At 41.0% G+C, this 17412-nt stretch overlaps 1 protein-coding gene across 1 annotated transcript in view; it reads right to left on the bottom strand.

The window, feature by feature from the left end:
• Positions 1-967: 967 nt before the first annotated feature.
• Positions 968-17412, bottom strand: part of LOC110501399 (rho GTPase-activating protein 6) — a 59071-nt gene continuing 42626 nt past the window's right edge. Inside the window, exons 5-11 of the mRNA XM_021578941.2 lie at positions 13535-13730; positions 13285-13340; positions 13010-13160; positions 11968-12116; positions 10677-10856; positions 8114-8211; positions 968-2694 (exon numbers count right to left, since the gene is read on the bottom strand). Coding sequence (XP_021434616.2) covers positions 2496-2694; positions 8114-8211; positions 10677-10856; positions 11968-12116; positions 13010-13160; positions 13285-13340; positions 13535-13730 — 1029 coding nt within the window. The 3' untranslated portion in view covers positions 968-2495. The remainder of the gene's footprint in view (positions 2695-8113; positions 8212-10676; positions 10857-11967; positions 12117-13009; positions 13161-13284; positions 13341-13534; positions 13731-17412) is intronic.

The following is a 17412-nucleotide window of genomic DNA, read 5'->3' as shown; positions in this document are numbered from 1 at the left end:
AGAATAAATCATTGTAGTACTTGTAGTAGTTGGAGCATACTGACAGAACTCTGTGAAGTAGAAATTAAAAGGCATTTTAAAGACAGTAAGAGGTTATTGCCACATGTAACCTTCTGCACCATTTTTAGTTTCTATGTATAGTTTTACAGAGGATGATAACAAGATGATAAAATTACTAATATCACATCATGGAAGTTATAGGAAAATGAACATACAGTGAAACAATCAGGCGGAAGAAGGGTTCAATAATACAGTCTTAAAGCAGCTTGATTAGAATAAAAACATGTCAATACTGATGTGCTTTAGTACCTTGTGCAACGACTATTAGCATTAGCAACGTAATGTTAAGTCAAGGTGAACATGAACAAGTCTTACTAGCATGACTAGCCATCTCAGAGACAATACTGTGGTTGTTACTAAGGCATAATGTTTGGTCAGGACAAACAAACACTATTTCCCAGCAAATATTCAAACAACAACGAAAAAAAACTCAGTGAAAGTCATGACCATATTTATATCTTAGTACAGTGCCTTCATTCCCCCTCAAAAGCTATAAAACAATTGTAGGGGAGAAGAAAAAAACAAGCTAGCTTGGTACATTTCATGACAGTGGCATTGGAGCCCAAACTGAGTGATGCTTTTCTCTTTTTCTATACTTCGTATTGTGGAATTACATTCATAATGTTCTGTATCTTCCAGTTTCATTTTTCCCTTTAAATAATCTAAATAGTTACATAGATGACAGTTACTGTTTTATTTGGATGTGTGAACGAATCAATGACTATTACAATCAGTTGCAGAAGGCCACAAACATTCAAATGAGTTATAACTTATAAGTTCACTGTCAAAAAACAGTGACCACTGTCAAAAAACACAAACACTCAATTTTCATTTGTTTGGCAATAGCTCCACCAAGATACAAATAACACAAAGACACTTGCAGCATCAAACATAATTGGATGTCATGTTTCACTAAGAAAGTTGTATTTTATTTTGGTTATAAAATATCTGCATTATATCTCACAAGGTGATATTACAATATAAATATAAACATTACATGTAGGCTATTAGTACCAATACGTTTAGGATACATTCAGATTCATTCTCACACCATTGTTCTGAGTTGAAATAAAAAAATTAAACATAAAGGAAAGAAAATTAAGTATTCAGTTACTATGGGTAAACAATATTCAGATAGTCACATGTCAGTGATGCTAATTTGCGTCTCTGTTGGGGTACTGTCTTAGTGGCAAAGTGTTGGAGTCAGACTTCTGAAATATGAAAACTGTAAGACACACATCAAGAGCGAAATGACAACATTCACTCACAGACAATTGGCACAACTCAGTAAGTTTAACCTACAATTTAGAGAAGGACGAAGTAGTTAGAGCGAGTGCGTATAAACATCACATCTACTCTCTGGTAGAGTGTATTGTCTGCTGACAGGGCAGCTCCTATCTGCCACCTTTCCTTCTGCAACTCTGGGCTGCCTGACACCTTCCCTTCCAGAGGACCAGAGGAGGGGGCCGTAGGGGCCACAGTCTAGGGCCCAGGGCTGCTGTAGCCCTGGGGGGGGGGGGCAGTTATGGATTCTGTTTGGGTCACACACCCAGGTTAGTGCGTGGAAAGTTAGAGGGAAGGTGTGGAGAAGTTCCTCTGAGCGTTCCAGAGTAGGAAGGGGGATGCCTTCCATCCACCCTGCCGCCAGACCTGCCTCTGAGGGAGGGACTGGCAGGCTGTCCCATTCCACCCATTAGCGCAATTTCTTCTGGGCTGCAGCCCCCTGGTTGGCCCGGTGGTCAGTGACGTAATAACAGGTCTGTATCCTCCAATCTCTGCCCTCTCTTCGTCAGAGGGCTACTGCTGCAGCAAGTCACTGGGGGATGTGGCCTGCACTCAGGCATACCAATTGAGGTGTAAGTTCATCTGACACGCTGTTTGCTGTTGTTACCTTGGTGACCGTCGAGTCCCTCCAATGAGCCACAAGAGCTGCATTCTGAAACGTCGCCATGGGAAACTGGGGGAAACCATTTACACATAATCAAAGTCTTATCTCCACCTAGTGAACATGTAATTTATTCTATGCGGCAGAGTTTCAAAGAACAAAGAATGAGACATGCTATTCAAAGACAATGAACGTACCAGTGATATGATGATCCATAAACCTTTTCCTTAGAGAGGAATGCCAGACACCCCAGAAATGTTAATCAGGTGTGTCTAATAGAAAAATCCGAAATATTCTTCATATTAAGCAGCAATATACAATACAGTGTATTAGTGCTATTTTCAGAGATGAAATGGCCAACAACTTGATCATTGGGCAGCTCCGCACCTCTCTGATTCAGAGGGGTTGGGTTAAATGTCGGAAGACACATTTCAGCTGAATGCATTCAGTTGTACAACTGACTAGGTATATTCCCCTTTCCCTTTGCCTGTGGATGGTGAGTGGTACTGTAGCTGTCGCTGGGACAACCTTTGACGTGGCCCACCAGTTTCTACTGCTCGGGGACCTTGACGAGCTTGTCAGAGAGGGGGCTGCTGTCTCCCTGGTCTTGGGAGAGCAAGAGCTCCGACAGCACTGGAGAGTTCATTTCATAGGGGGACACATCCGCACTGGAGGCCTTGTTGGAGTCACTGGAGCAGCGCCTCTCACTCAGAGAGAAGGGATCTTCAATCATCTGCAGGCCTGGACCACTATTGGAAAGAGGAGAGAGACATTATGAAGAAGAATCTGCACCCTAGTTACAAAGTATGCCATAATGTACAGATAAGGGGGGAACATTTGTAGTTCCACATAAAGCAAGTATAATTGATTAGCAAATCATGTATTTAATCATTACTCACACATTTGTACATGTTAACCTATTTAGTCAGACATTTATAAACAACTTTCAACGTATTTAATAATGATTTATAAGATCATTCATAACATGTTTGATATAGACCTTTATTAACCAAATATTTTTGCCCACGGTCTCATCTAGTGTGGGCTATTTATACTTTAAAAATACTTTATAAATCTTTGGAGTGACCAGTGAAATTTCTCCCAAAAAGGAGCACATGCCATTGGTAGACATTCCAGCAGTACCTGATGCTCCTTAAGGTCTCAACATGGCACCTAGAACATACAGTATCAATGGTTAAACAATAAGCACACAATACAGAGGATGTTTAAAACCATTTTATTCCAAAACAGTTACACTGTTGTAATAGTTTGATGTATAACTTCACATACACTCTATGCTGAATAAAAACTGTTTGTTTTTTTGGTCTGAAATGCTAACAAGCTTTCTCTGCAGTGACTTTTCTACCAAAATCAAAGTGTGGATTCCATTCACTCCTTATAGCAGTATAATCTCAGTTAACCCAAAACTAAAATCTTAATTTGGCATCATCTGGTCAGCTGCATGATTAGGTTCTGGGTCCATACGTGTTAGAAATTGGGTGCTCCGAATTGCAAAGTCTCCAGCCTTGCAAAAGGAACAATACACACAAATCCAAAAAATGAAAATTAAGAAATATCAGAACAAGCAATGTCAGAATCTGGAATATAAATACACACTATCGTTCAAAAGTTTGGGGTCACTTAGAAATGTCTTTGTTTTTGAAAGAAAAGCACATTTTTCATACGTTAAAATAACATCAAATTATAGTGTACACATTGTTAATGTTGTAAATGACTTTTGTAGCTGGAAACGGCTGATTTTTTAAAGGAATATCTACATAGGCGTGCCTTATTTTAACGTATGAAAAATGTGCTTTTCTTTCAAAAACAAAGATATCTACATAGGCGTACAGAGGCCCATTATCAGCAATCATCACTTCCAATGGCACATTGTGTTAGCTAATCCAAGTTTAGCATTTTGAAAGGCTAATTGATCATTAGAAAACCCAGCATCCCGGAGTTGCCTTTTCACTGTTGACGTTGAGTACCCGCAAAACACAAGTCTCAACGTCAACAGTAAAAAGGCAACTCCGGGATGCTGGGTTTTCTAATGATCAATTAGCCTTTCAAAATGCTAAACTTGGATTAGCTAACACAACGTGCCATTGGAACACAGGAGTGATGGTTGATGATAATGGGGGACACATCCTCCAGTGCGGATGTGTCCACAACTAGACTGCGAGGGTGAGGGTGTGATTGTCCCTCAACCTTGTCTTCAGCCTCAGCAGCATGATGTCCAGTCTCTCCAGCCACTGTTTGCCATTGATACCATGGGGACAGCCTCTATAGACTGCCTGGTGCACAGGTGACATGTCTACAGTGTCTGAGAATCGACAGTCCACCAGTGTCCTACAGACAGAGAGAGAGAGAGAGATTATTATAAAACAAATCAAATTAAATTTGATTTGTCACATGCCTCATAAACAACAGCTGTAAACTAACTGCTAAATGCTTACTTATGGGTCCTTTTCCAACAATGCAGAGTTAAAGATAAAGGTCCTGAGCTTGGTGATGAGCTTGGAGGGGACTATGGTGTTGAATGTTGAGCTGTAGTCAATGAACAGCATTCTTACATAGGTATTCCTTTTGTCCAGGTAGGGGAGGGCAGTGTGGAGTGCAATAGAGATTGTGTCATCTGTGGATCTGTTGAGGCGGTATGCATATTGGAGTGGGTCCAATTGGACAATTGATCTGTGTTTCTAATTATTTTGGGGCAAAAGTCGCCTATTGCTGGTTACCGGAAACCCTGGTACGTTTGTATGGTCACTGTGGGGATGACATTGTCGACGCACTTATTAATGAAGCTGGTGACTGATGTGGTAAACTCCTTAATGTTATCTGATGAATCCCAGAACATATTCCAGTCTGTGCTAGCAAAACAGTCCTATAGTTTAGCATCTGCTTCATGGGACCACTTCCGTACTGAGCGCGTCACTGGTAATTCCTGTTTGAGTTTTTGCTTGTAAGCAGGATGAGTGCAGTCTTAGTGTCAGCATCGGTTTGTGATGGTAAATAGACAGCTGCAAAAATTATAGATAAAAACTCGACTGGTAAATAATATGTTCTGCATCTTATCATGCAGTAGTCGAACACAGGTGAGCAAAAACTAGAGATTTCCTTAATATTAGAGATCGGTTTTGACGATGAATAGAAGCACCAGCAAGATTTATAACTACAGTTGAAGTCGGAAGTTTACATACACCTTAGCCAACTACATTTAAGCTCAGTTTTTCACAATTCCTGACATTTAATCTTAGTAAAAATTCCCTGTCTTAGTGGTTATCCTAAGTGACCTATTTTAAGAATGTGAAATGTCAGAATAATAGTAGAGAGAATTATACTTCAGCTTAAAAAAAATTCATCACATTCCCTGTGGGTCAGAAGTTTATATACACTCAATTAGTATTTGATAGCATTGCCTTTAAATTGTTTAACTTGGGTCAAACATTTCGGGTAGCCTTCCACAAGATTCCAACAATAATTTGGGTGAATTTTGGCCCATTCCTCCTGATAGAGCTGGTGTAACTGAGTCAGGTTTGTAGGCCTCATTGCTCGCACGCGCCTTTTCAGTTCTGACCACACATTTTCTATAGGATTGAGGTCAGGGCTTTGTGAAGGCCACTCCAATACCTTGACATTGTTGTCCTTAAGCCATTTGCCACAACTTTGGAAGTATGCTTGGGGTCATCAGACCAGAGGACATTTATCCAAAAATATGATCTTTGTCCCCATGTGCAGTCTGGCTTTTTTATGGCGGTTTTGGAACAGTGGCTTCTTCCTTGCTGAGCGGCCTTTCAGGTTATGTCGATATAGGACTCATCCATTTTACTGTGGATATAGATACTTTTTTTTGTACCCCACATAGAAACATCCAGCATCTTCACAAGGTCCTTTGCTGTTATTCTGGGATTGATTAGCACTTTCGCACCAAAGTACGTTCATCTCTAGGAGACAGAACACGTCTCCTTCCTGAGCGGTATGACGGCTGAGTGGTCCCATGGTGTTGTTTATATTTGCGTACTATCGTTTGTACAGATGAACGTGGTACCTTCAGGCATTTGGAAATTGCTCCCAAGGATGAACCAGACTTGTGAAGGTCTACAATTGTTTTCTGAGGTCTTGGCTGATTTCTTTTGATTTTCCCATGATGTCAAGAAAAGAGGCACTGAGTTCAAAGGTAGGCCTTGAAATACATCCACATCCACAGGTACATCCACAAGAAATTTGTGGATTGGTGGAGTTTTAATGACTCCAACCTAAGTGTATGTAAACTTCCGACTTCAACTATATGTCCGCATTCAATCACGACATTCACTCTGAGAAACAATGAATATTATAGTTTTTAGGTCCCGTTAATTCTTATTTTGAGTCCAGGGGATTAGGGCCTGGTCCCGAGTAAGCAGAATGTCCAGAGCTTGTTAAAGTAGACATTTTCGTCCAAATCAATGTTAGTGATCGCAGTTCTGATGTCCTGAAGATGTGTTCGGTCATAGGAAATTATGGCACTACGTAAATCATTAAAAGTTACCAGCTAGACCAGGATGAATACCAGTCATAGATATTAGCTAACTGTCATCATAAGGGTTAGGCTTCAGGCTTAGGTTCCATTAATTCTTGCTTACTATTTTTAGGAATCATATCACATACAAACAGACACCTAATGAGATAGCTAGCTATGTAATCAGTTATCTAGCTAGCTAGCTAATAATTATATGGGTATCATACATTTTACTAGTAAAATAACAATCCTGCAGCAGCCCTCTCTTAGTTGTGGTAGACACAAATTGAATCAGACACTAGGTTGTTCACTTGAGCTCTTAGCTAATACCAATGACAAATGTTCTTTAAGCATTTTATTTTGTGCAGTTACTGTGTCAAAGAAAATGTAAATCAAAAAGACAAAGGCAAGAGATGAGCTAAATCATGTAGGCTAGCTAGCTAGCTACATCGTCTCATTTTTGGCTGACTGACTATTCGGCTTGTAGCAGAAGTTCATTTCACAGACTATAATTTCATCAATCGGAAAACATACTTGAAAATTGACAGATTATAATTACCCACATAAAAACGAATTGTATACAGTTTCTTACCTTACTATTGTTATCCTGATCTCAATGTCAAAGTTGTGAGAAAACGTTTAGGTCCAGTAGAGGCGAAGCGCCTCCCGGTGGCAGCATTCATTGTCTTTCAGTCCCGCACTAAAACTCACAATTTGCTCAATTCTGACAATGACACACTGGCGTCAGTCATTAATAGGGGCAATTCAAGAGCTCTACACATAATTCTAATAAACTTTTTTTTTAATATAAAAATCCCCAAAATAGAGATGTTTCTATGTTAAATGCACATGTTTAGTATTAGTGGATGAAACACATTTCTTTGCTTAGCTTTACTTCCTGAAGTGTTTCCTTTCCCCTGTAAGGGTTGCCCTATTGCCTGGGGCAAGTGAACTGAACAGTCGGCCAAGTTGAGCCTGCTCTAAAGTTGCTCCAAGTGTTGTTTTTTTTTAAACTGAAAACAACAAAGCTGTAAGGAATTCCAATGACTAAAACGGATCTTTCTGGTTCATTCCCATTGTTCAAGTGTAACACGGATAATTTATGGCAGTTATGGAGTTGGGCAAGTTGAGCATGCTCTGTGGCTGTCCCATTAGGCAGGGTATTTTTAAACTGAAATCAACCAAACTAAAATAATTTGAGACGGGGTGTCTCGAAACAAGTTAATATTTTGTACCTGCTACACTGGAAGTGTAACTTTTGGTCTGGGCGAGCTGAGCGCGAGCCACTTTATCCTTTTACTCCAGACTGAGATACTCTATATAGGGGTAACTTTACAGGCCACGCTAGCTTTACCCTCATGTGGGTGCTAACAAGCTAGCAGGCATGCTAGGTAGTGCTACGTATCAACAGCCAATGTAAACCAATCCAGCAGGGATTGGAAGCTACAGTATGTTGAGCTTCGATTAGTTCTTCGCACCACAATATAGCAGAAGATTTGCATTAAGTTAAGCTTTGCCCAACTTCAGTGCCGTCCTGTTCAGCGCACGTACGCACGCACACACACACACACGCACGCACGCACGCACGCACACGAACCGCACTGCACTGCACTCTGTTCAGAAGGCCATAGTGCGAGGCCATCTAAGCACACAGAAGGCCACACACTCACGAGTGCTGAGAAGCCTTCCTCCGCAGTAGGTAATCCACCACATCAGGATCTGTCTCCAGCAGACTCATTAGAACCTCATTCTGCAGGTCAGGAGGCACCTGGGAGGGCCAGAAGTACAACATCTTTAACTGGACATCTGAATTTAACTGAGTTGGTACATCAATCTCATTCTGTGTTAGCTTAAACTGGATATGTACAGTAACTCCCTCAAGAAACAATCAGCTGCTCAGATGTAGGCCAACTTTTGAGCCAGATATGGACACAATGACGTACAGTGCATTCGGAAAGTACTCAGACCCCTTGACTTTTTCCACAATTGTTACATTACAGTTGGCCAAAAAGCATTTAAAGACTCTCAGACCACGAGAAACATGATTCTCTGGTCTGATGAAACCAAGACTGAACACTTTGGCCTGAATGCCAAGCGTCACGTCTATAGGAAACCTGGCACCATCCCTATGGTGAAGCATGGTGGTGGCAGCATGCTTGTTGAAAATCTGCTCCAGGGCGCTCAGGACCTCAGACTGGGGTGAAGGTGCACCTTCCAACAGGACAACGTCTTTAAGCATACAGGCAAGACAATGCAGGAGTGGCTTCGGGACAAGTCTCTGAATGTCTTTGAGTGGCCCAATCAGTGGCCGGACTTGAACACGATCAAACATATCTGGAGAGACTTGAAAATGGCTATGCAGCGATGCTCCCCATCCAACGTGACAGAGCTTGAGAGGATCTGCAGAGAACATTGGGAGAAACTCCCCAAATACAGGTGTGCCAAGCTTGTAGCGTCATACCCAAGAAGACTCAAGGCTGTAATCGCTAACGAAGGTGCTTCAACAAAGTACTGAGTAAAGGGTCTGAATACTTAAGTAAATGTGATATTTCATTTTTTTTATTTTGTATGAATTAGCAAACATTTCTAAAAACCTGTTTTCGTTTTGTCATCATTGTGTGTAGATTGACGAGGGGGGAAAAAAAACAATTTAATCAATTTTAGAATAAGGCTGTAACGTAACAAAATGTGGATATATCAAGGGGTCTGAAATCTTTCCGAATGCACTGTAAATATGTACTCTGAAACACTAAATTACAAGAACTGACGCAAGGATGTGTCCAGAGATTGATAATATCGCTCAAGATTTACAGCAGTTCATGTACAGTTTGAAGCTACAGTACCAGTGCTCATATTAGATTATTGCTTAGATTAAACAATGGCCAAGAGAATGTTGTGTACAGGCTAACATGTTTTTGTGTTGGAAGGTCCTACAGACTAAGGTTAAGAAAAATAGAGCTAGGTTAAACAGGTCATCCACAGTTGCTACATCCATACTCACTGGTTCTTGACGAATATAACTTATAAATGCCTCATGAGCTAAATTCAACTGTTGTACCCTATCAGAAACTAAAATATAAACTTATTTTACTCCAATGTTTTTTAACCTTGTAAATGTAAACAAATACTATTTATTGCCTCAAAATATACAAAAACTATAATTTGTATATCTTGGATGGTCAATCCTTGCTCTGTTTATGAATTTAAGAGTGTTTACATTTCTCCAGGTCCATCCCTCAGATTTTTGCGGATTGCCTCTTTAAGAAAAAAAAAGCTTGGTCCGAAAGGAGACTCTAATAATATTCCTTAAGAGTCTACACCTGTGCGTCTATCTAAGTAACATAATAAAAAAATCCCCATCAAAATCTGTCAGTTTAAACTAGAGATATCAGTTTTTTGCATGGGCTGTGTCTCAATCCACCACATCTGACTACGTCGGCCTTCTGCATCTGCGGTGGAAGCTGGCTGAGCTACAACGGTGTTCGTCAGACCATGAGACATCCCTGAAATTGGTCTTCTCACGAAAATGTCTATAGCTTCTGAACGGTTTGGCCTACAAAACTAATATGACCACTTTATGGAATGATGAGACTCTCACGAACATGATGGTGTTTTGCTCTATGACCCCCACAAGTGTCATGGGACCCGTCTGAATGTAACCTATACAAATGAATGGTAGTATGGAGGTAGTTTTGAGAAACAAACAAAAACATTTCCTGAGCTTTCTTATATCTTCTAGATAGGACAGACACGTCAAAACTTTATAATCTATTTTTTGACTGTCTTTTTTTGCCATTTATGTATGTGTTATTCAATGCGTTTCTATAGGTAGGAAAGGCTAAATTCAATGTTGTTTTAATTTAAAATATAATCCATGTTCCAAAAAGTGTTTGGTTATCCTTTTCTTAGACATTACCAGGACACGCACAGGAGTGAAAAACAACGGCACGAGTTCATTAAGCCTCTCTGTACTGGGGCTTGGTTTAACGAGGCTTAAGCCTTCTCCAAAATGTATAAATGTCATGTTTACATTTCATTAGATGGAGCCACTCTATTAAGCTTGAGAATTCCTCTAAACACAACTCTTCCTGGAATGGGGAGCAGTGACTAAGAGAGTGAAATTGTTTGTCAGCTGTGCCACTTTTTTACCCTGTCGTCTATCTACTGTGATAAAAGCTTATCTATATGTCCATTGGAGCCATGTTCTAGCGTTTTCCATAAGAGATAGCTTACCATGAAGAGGGTCTCGTATGTGTTGATCATCCTCTGTACCACGCCTATGATGGCTGTACTCTCCTCGGCACGGGCAAAACTCTGCACAGCAAACTCCTTGTCCAAGCTCTTTTGCTTGTGTAGAAGGTTTGGCCCAAAGACGGTGGCCAGGTTGAGCGATGTCATCTTGTTCCCTGTTATCTAAAGTGGACAATGCTGGATTTGACACTAAAACGATGAGCACGCACACACACACACACACACACACACACACACACACACACACACACACACACACACACACACACACACACACACACACACACACACACACAAACACAAACACAAACACAAACACACACACACACACACACACACACACACACACACACACACACACACACACACACACACACACACACCTTTCTGGGAAGCTCTCCTAACTGCGCTGGCATACCTGAGCTCCTTCTGCTCGGCAGGATTAAAGCTGTTATGCATCGTCACGAAATACCCAGTGATAACAGGATGAAGAAGTTTGAATTTATTTCATTCTGGCGGTCTGACCAGCAGCCCCTCAGCCTCAAAACTCACAGGCCTTGGTGCGTGATTGCAAGGAATTATCCTCTGACCGTTTGCGATTAAAGGAAACCTTTCAGGATTATACTGAAAGCTACAATGATGGACGTTAAATTTGAAAGATTATTCAAGGTGACGATGAATAAAAACTTCAGAGTCTTTCTTTAAGTTGAATGAAGAATAACCACAGTCTTATAAGTGATTGTTGTGGTAGCAAAGGAACACAATTCATGCACACGGCTGACCTGAAGACTTCTCCTGTCTCACCCAAATGTGTAGACATATTCACAAACTGAGAGGAGTGTGGGAATGAATTTGCACTTAACCTGCCCTGTCAACATGAATAATGCCATGTCTGTCAATCAGAATCAGAATCAGAATGTCAATGGATCCTCAACATGTACTCCACTCTGCTCTAGTTTCGGATGGCAGAAGTACTACTACTGCATGTTATTAACCATGTATTCCGTGCTGTAATGTAAAATGCTGCCAGTATTTCAAAAGATGACTATGACCTTGTCATGGATATCAAATACCCAACATTGGATGTACTACTACAACATTCATGAAATTTGATTCCAGACGAAGGGAGAAAAGGACAGTAAACTTCAGCCATTTTAACTACTGATATCCCAACCAGCGTTCCTGTCCTGTCCTGCCCTCCTGTCCTGCCCTGTCTTGCCCTGTTCTGTCCTCCTGTCCTGCTCTGTCCTATCCTGCCCGTACCTGCCCTTACCTCCAGTCCGTCCCTGTCCTGGCTGTCCTGGGCATGGGCGGCCACCGTGGCCAGGAACTCCAGGAGGCGCTGCAGGGTGTCACTGTTGCAGGGTGGGAGCAGGCACATCAGCAGCTGCATGGTGATCTCCTGGTCTGAATGGTCCAGTACTGCAGGACACGATAAACCTCATCACAACTCACTCTAATTTCTTACAGCTACAGAACAAGTTGACCTCGCTTAACGATAGAGATTGTAGGAATTAGCTGTCTGAATTATGAGCGAATTGTGAGCTTTCTTATTAACAGGCTTAAGCAGTGTAGGAGTGACTCAACATCCTTTACACATGGAATTGATGAATGCTATGTGAAGTGTTGTGCTGAGAGTGTGGCAAAGCATTTGAGTTATACACTGTAGCGGATGTAGTGTACATGAATGTGGGATATGGGGCCAGCGTGGGCTGTTCAAGTTTTAATGTCATGTGAACAAGTACAGTGAAATGCCTTTCTTGCTAGCTCCAAACCCAACAATGGAGTAATCAATATCAATGTAACACTAAAAATAACATAAGGTAGAACAAAAACACACAATAAATAAAATAAAAAATAGGAAGAACACGAGAAAATAAGAAGCTATGTACATGGTCAGTTCCAATACCACATTTAAAATATGCAGGGACACTGGAGTGATAGAGGGAGATATATATATATATATATAGGGGTAAGGTGATTAGGCATCAGGATATGATAAATAGAGTAGCAGCAGTGTAAATGATGATTGTATGTGATTGTGTGTGCGTGCGTGTAGTCAGTATAAATGTGTGTGCATGTTATGTGCGTGTTAGAGTGTCAGTGTGCTTGAGTGTGTAGGTTCCTGTGAGTGTGCATAGAGACCGTGCAAAAATATAAATAAAATACAAGGTTCACACGTGGTGTTGATGAAGGCTATTTGATGTGCGGCGGTGAGATTGTGTGTTATTGCGGTATGAGGTTTGAAGTATGGGCTTAGCAACATGTGAGCATGTGATGTGTAGCCAGGCAAAGGGAGTGTGTGGGTTCCTCACACATGGTGTTGATGAAGGCGGTGTAGAGCTCCCTGGTCAGTAGGGGATCAGGCATGTCCCTCAGGAACTCCTTGAGCAGCGCAGCCACATCATGGACACAGTGCTCCTCATCCAGTTGGACCTCCACACCCTGGTCACATTCCTCTCTCAGCTGAAGACAACAACACGACACAACATCCACCACAGTTTAACACTAGAAACATACTACGAATATCATAGTGTGTTTAATGCGCACTCATCTACTTGTCAACCAGCATTTTCCAGTGAAACCTTACCTGCCGTACCCTCTTCTTTGAGCTCCCTACACGGAAAATGCCAACAGTCTGTAGACCTAAATTAAATGGCGAAATAGAGGACAAGTTTGCTGTAACAACAGGCAAAGGGTGTAGATTAATCCAGTCATGATTAAATCCTCTGCAAATCATAGCGCCTTCAGTGAATGATTTACATGAAAGTCTGAGTTGCCTGACTTCTCAACTCTGAATTGGGGCACAATATGCGTAAGAATGACTGCAGTATATGTACCATGTTTCTCCAGGTACAGGCAGCAGCTCTCCACTACCCTTGGCACCTGTCGAAAGATGTGGTTGAGGCTGAGATTCTTGTCCCTCTGCTTCTTCTTGTTGCTGGGTGTCTCGGCTGGCAGGGACAGCTGCAGGACCTCCAGCAGACGAGACTGGTTGTCATCCAGGTCAGTGATGTAATCCACAGACACTCCTCCCTTGCCAGATACACGCAGACACAGGGTTGAGTGAGTCACGGGTTGGAACCGGTTCAGGGAACAGAGACGAAAAACAGAAAATATCTAACATTTTCGAGGAACAGAACCAGAACAGAGAACGAAAGGGATCTATACTGTTCCAGAATTTATATATATTTTTAAAGCATAGGAACTGGTTAATAACGTTCTGGGCATTGTTTTCCAGTCCAACAAAAAACGCTACAAAGTGCCTATGTAAAGCCCTCACTGTCACTCTTTGCCAGTCAATTTTGGTGTTCCTCAAGGTCCCGTTTTAGGACCACTATTGTTTGCACTATATATTTTACCTCTTGAGGATGTCATTCGAAAACATAATGTTAACTTTCACTGCAATGCGGATGACACACAGCTGTACATTTCAATGAAACATGGTGAAGCCCCAAAATTGCCCTCGTTGGAAGCCTGTGTTTCAGACATAAGGAAGTGGATGGCTGCAAACGTTCTACTTTTAAACTCGTACAAAACAGAGATGAATGTTCTAGGTCCCAAGAAACAAAGAGATCTTCTGTTGAATCTGAGAATTAATCTTGATGGTTGTACAGTCGTCTCAAATAAAACTGAAGGACCTCGGCATTACTCTGGACCCTGATCTCTCTTTTGATGAACATATCAAGATTGTTTCAAGGACAGCTTTTTTCCATCTGCGTAACACTGCAAAGATCAGACATTTTAGGTTAGACTACTGCAATGCTCTACTTTCCGGCTACCCGGATAAAGCACTAAATAAACTTCATTTAGTGCTAAATACGGCTGCTAGATTCCTGACTAGAACCCAAAAAATGTATCATATTACTCCAGTGCTAGCCTCCCTACACTGGCTTCCTGGTAAGGCAAGGGCTGAATCTTTAAGTCTTTATTGAAGACTCATCTCTTCAGTAAGTCCTATGATTGAGTGTAGTCTGACCCAGGAGTGTGAAGGTGAACGGAAAGGCACTGGTGCAACGAACCACCTTTGCTGTCTCTGCCTAGCCGGGTCCCCTCTCTCCACTGGGATTCTCTGCCTCTAACCCTATTACAGGGGCCGAGTCACTGGCTTACTGGTGCTCTTCCATGCCGTCCCTAGGAGGGGTGCGTCACTTGAGTGGGTTGAGTCACTGATGTGGTCTTTCTGTCTGGGTTGGCGCCCCCCCTTGGGTTGTGTCGTGGCGGAGATCTTTGTGGGCTATACTCAGCCTTGTCTACAGTATGGTAAGTTGGTGGTTGAAGATATCCAACTAGTGGTGTGGGGGCTGTGCTTTGGCAAAGTGGGTGGGGTTATATCCTGCCTGTTTGACCCTGTCCGGGGATATCATCTTTGAGATATCGGCTGATGTAAGAAGGGCTATATAAATACATTTGATTTGCCACTTGCCAGCATCTGTCATTTTGTCTTTGATTGACATGTTTCAGCTATATTTCAGGTTGACATTTTAAATGCTTCAGCTATATTTCCGGATGACATTTAGAACTTTTAAAATTTCATCCTGAAAATATAACTGAAGCATGTCAATCAAAGACAAAATGGCAGATGCTGTGTGTAGGCTACCTGGCCCTCCCCTTCCCTCTGAAGCATGCATAGTCTTCTGAAGTTACAGGCCTGATTCAGAAATTAGGAAGAGAGATTTTTATTAGAGAACAATTATGAACTTTTTCAAAGCTAGTTAAGGATACTATAGTTATCACGTTTCACATTGGATTTATTAACTACCAAAAGGTAAGATGTGATTTTATTTTAATTTTGGTGCTGCTCTGCACACACAAGCTTGTTAGTTAGCTAGCTTGTCAGCTAGCTTTGGTCTAGCTCTCGAAAACTCATTATGTGTAATGTAATGGAACTGAGAGTCATGATCAAGGGCTAGCTCTGGTCCAACGTTAGTTAAGCCATCTCTCTGAAGTTCAACAACATTCAAAGTTACTTCAGAAAAGCTGCTCCTTTGTAGGTATAATTCTGTGGGCCTAAAATATTTTAACCGGTCCAGAAGTTTATTTTGCTGGTCGGAACAGTGGAATGGAACAAAACATTTTTGGGGGTTCTGTTCATAACAAAACGATTGAAAAATAATTTTGGTTACAACCCTAGGTGTGAGAACAGTACCAACATATGGAGAGGTGATGGATAGCATACGGCGGCTAGCCTAGCATCAAGTGCATGGCATAGAACGATGGATTATATACAGTGGAAAGCATAGTGAAGTGAAGTGGGAGGATGGCCAACAGTATTTCTACCTCTGCCCCTCAAGTTGTAAGCCTCATAAATTCCAATTAAATTCTTGAATTGAAGTAGTAAACTGGATACAGAATTGCTTTTCAAATTGTATTAAAGTAAATAGAATTGAATTCAAATGCCTCTTCTATTCTGTATTAGGTGTATTATATACAAATATACACTCAGTGTGCAAAACATTAGGACTACCTGCTCTTTCCATGACATAGACTGACCAGGTGAATCCAGGTTAAAGCTATGATCCCTTATTCATGTCACTTGTTAAATCCACTTCAATCAGTGTAGATGAAGGGGAGGAGACAGGATAAAGAAGGATTTTTAAGCCTTGAGACAATTGAGACATGGATTGTGTATGTGTGCCATTCAGAGGGTGAATACAAGTCAAAATGTTTATGTTCCTTTGAACAGGGAATGGTAGTAGGTGCCAGGCGGTTTGAGTGAGTAAAAAACTATAATGCTGCTGGGTTTTTCACTCTCAACAATTTCCCTTGTGTATAAAGAATGGTCCACCACCCAAATACATCCAGCCAACTTGACACAACTGTGGAAAGCATTGGAGTCAACATGGGCCAGCATCCCTGTGGAACGCAATTAATTGAGGTTGTTCTGAGGGCAAAAGGGGGTTCAACTCCATATTAGGAAGGTGTTCCTAATGTTTTGTAAATAAAACATCAAACATTTTGTTAAATACATGCATAAAAAATATTGTTGATTTTTGTTTTTACATGAAATAAAAAGTTATTATTTTATAAGTTGTGGTTATTATATTTCATTAATCACATACATTTAGTTCAATATGGGGAAAACACCACATTTCCCAGAATGTATTAGTTTAAATCTGAAGTTGACCCTGAGGCCTTCAAAAAGAAGCCAAATAAATTAAATGGTTGGTGGAAATATAATACGCCATTCTAAGCACTAAGATTAAAAGAGTATATGAACATTGTTTTCAGAGAAAAGTGATACATTCTTTGGTATCTGGGAGTGTGACCTGTCAAGTTCAAGGAAACTCCCATGTTCTATGACTGAGTGGAATTTCATTGAATTGCACTGCATTAAATTGTACTTCCTGTCAATCAAACAAAAATTCTGATTCTACATCATGTCGGGTGTGGCAGAATCAATTCAAATTTAATCTCATGGGTTGAATGAGACTGAATTCCAAAATTCTGAATTGAGCCCAACCCTGCTAGCCAGCTATCTAAACTTGTACTAATCCTGGTCGAATTACTAACCAGGGACGCAGGGACCCTGACCTCCAGGGGTTTACATAAATGTTGTTTGTCACTCTCATATATCTTAATATGGCATAAGTCATGGAAAATGTGTAGAATTTCAGGAAATTAGCTGTAAAACTGCACATTTTATTCTCAGCCCTATGGCAAAATGAGTAGAATTGCATAAAATGTGCTTTGAAACTGCAATATTTTCTCTATGCCC

The sequence above is a fragment of the Oncorhynchus mykiss genome, chromosome 22 (assembly GCF_013265735.2).
Source record: "Oncorhynchus mykiss isolate Arlee chromosome 22, USDA_OmykA_1.1, whole genome shotgun sequence".
NCBI lineage: Eukaryota > Metazoa > Chordata > Actinopteri > Salmoniformes > Salmonidae > Oncorhynchus > Oncorhynchus mykiss.
The sequence above is the reverse complement of the archived record's forward strand: the minus strand, read 5'-3'. Positions and strand labels throughout refer to the sequence as shown.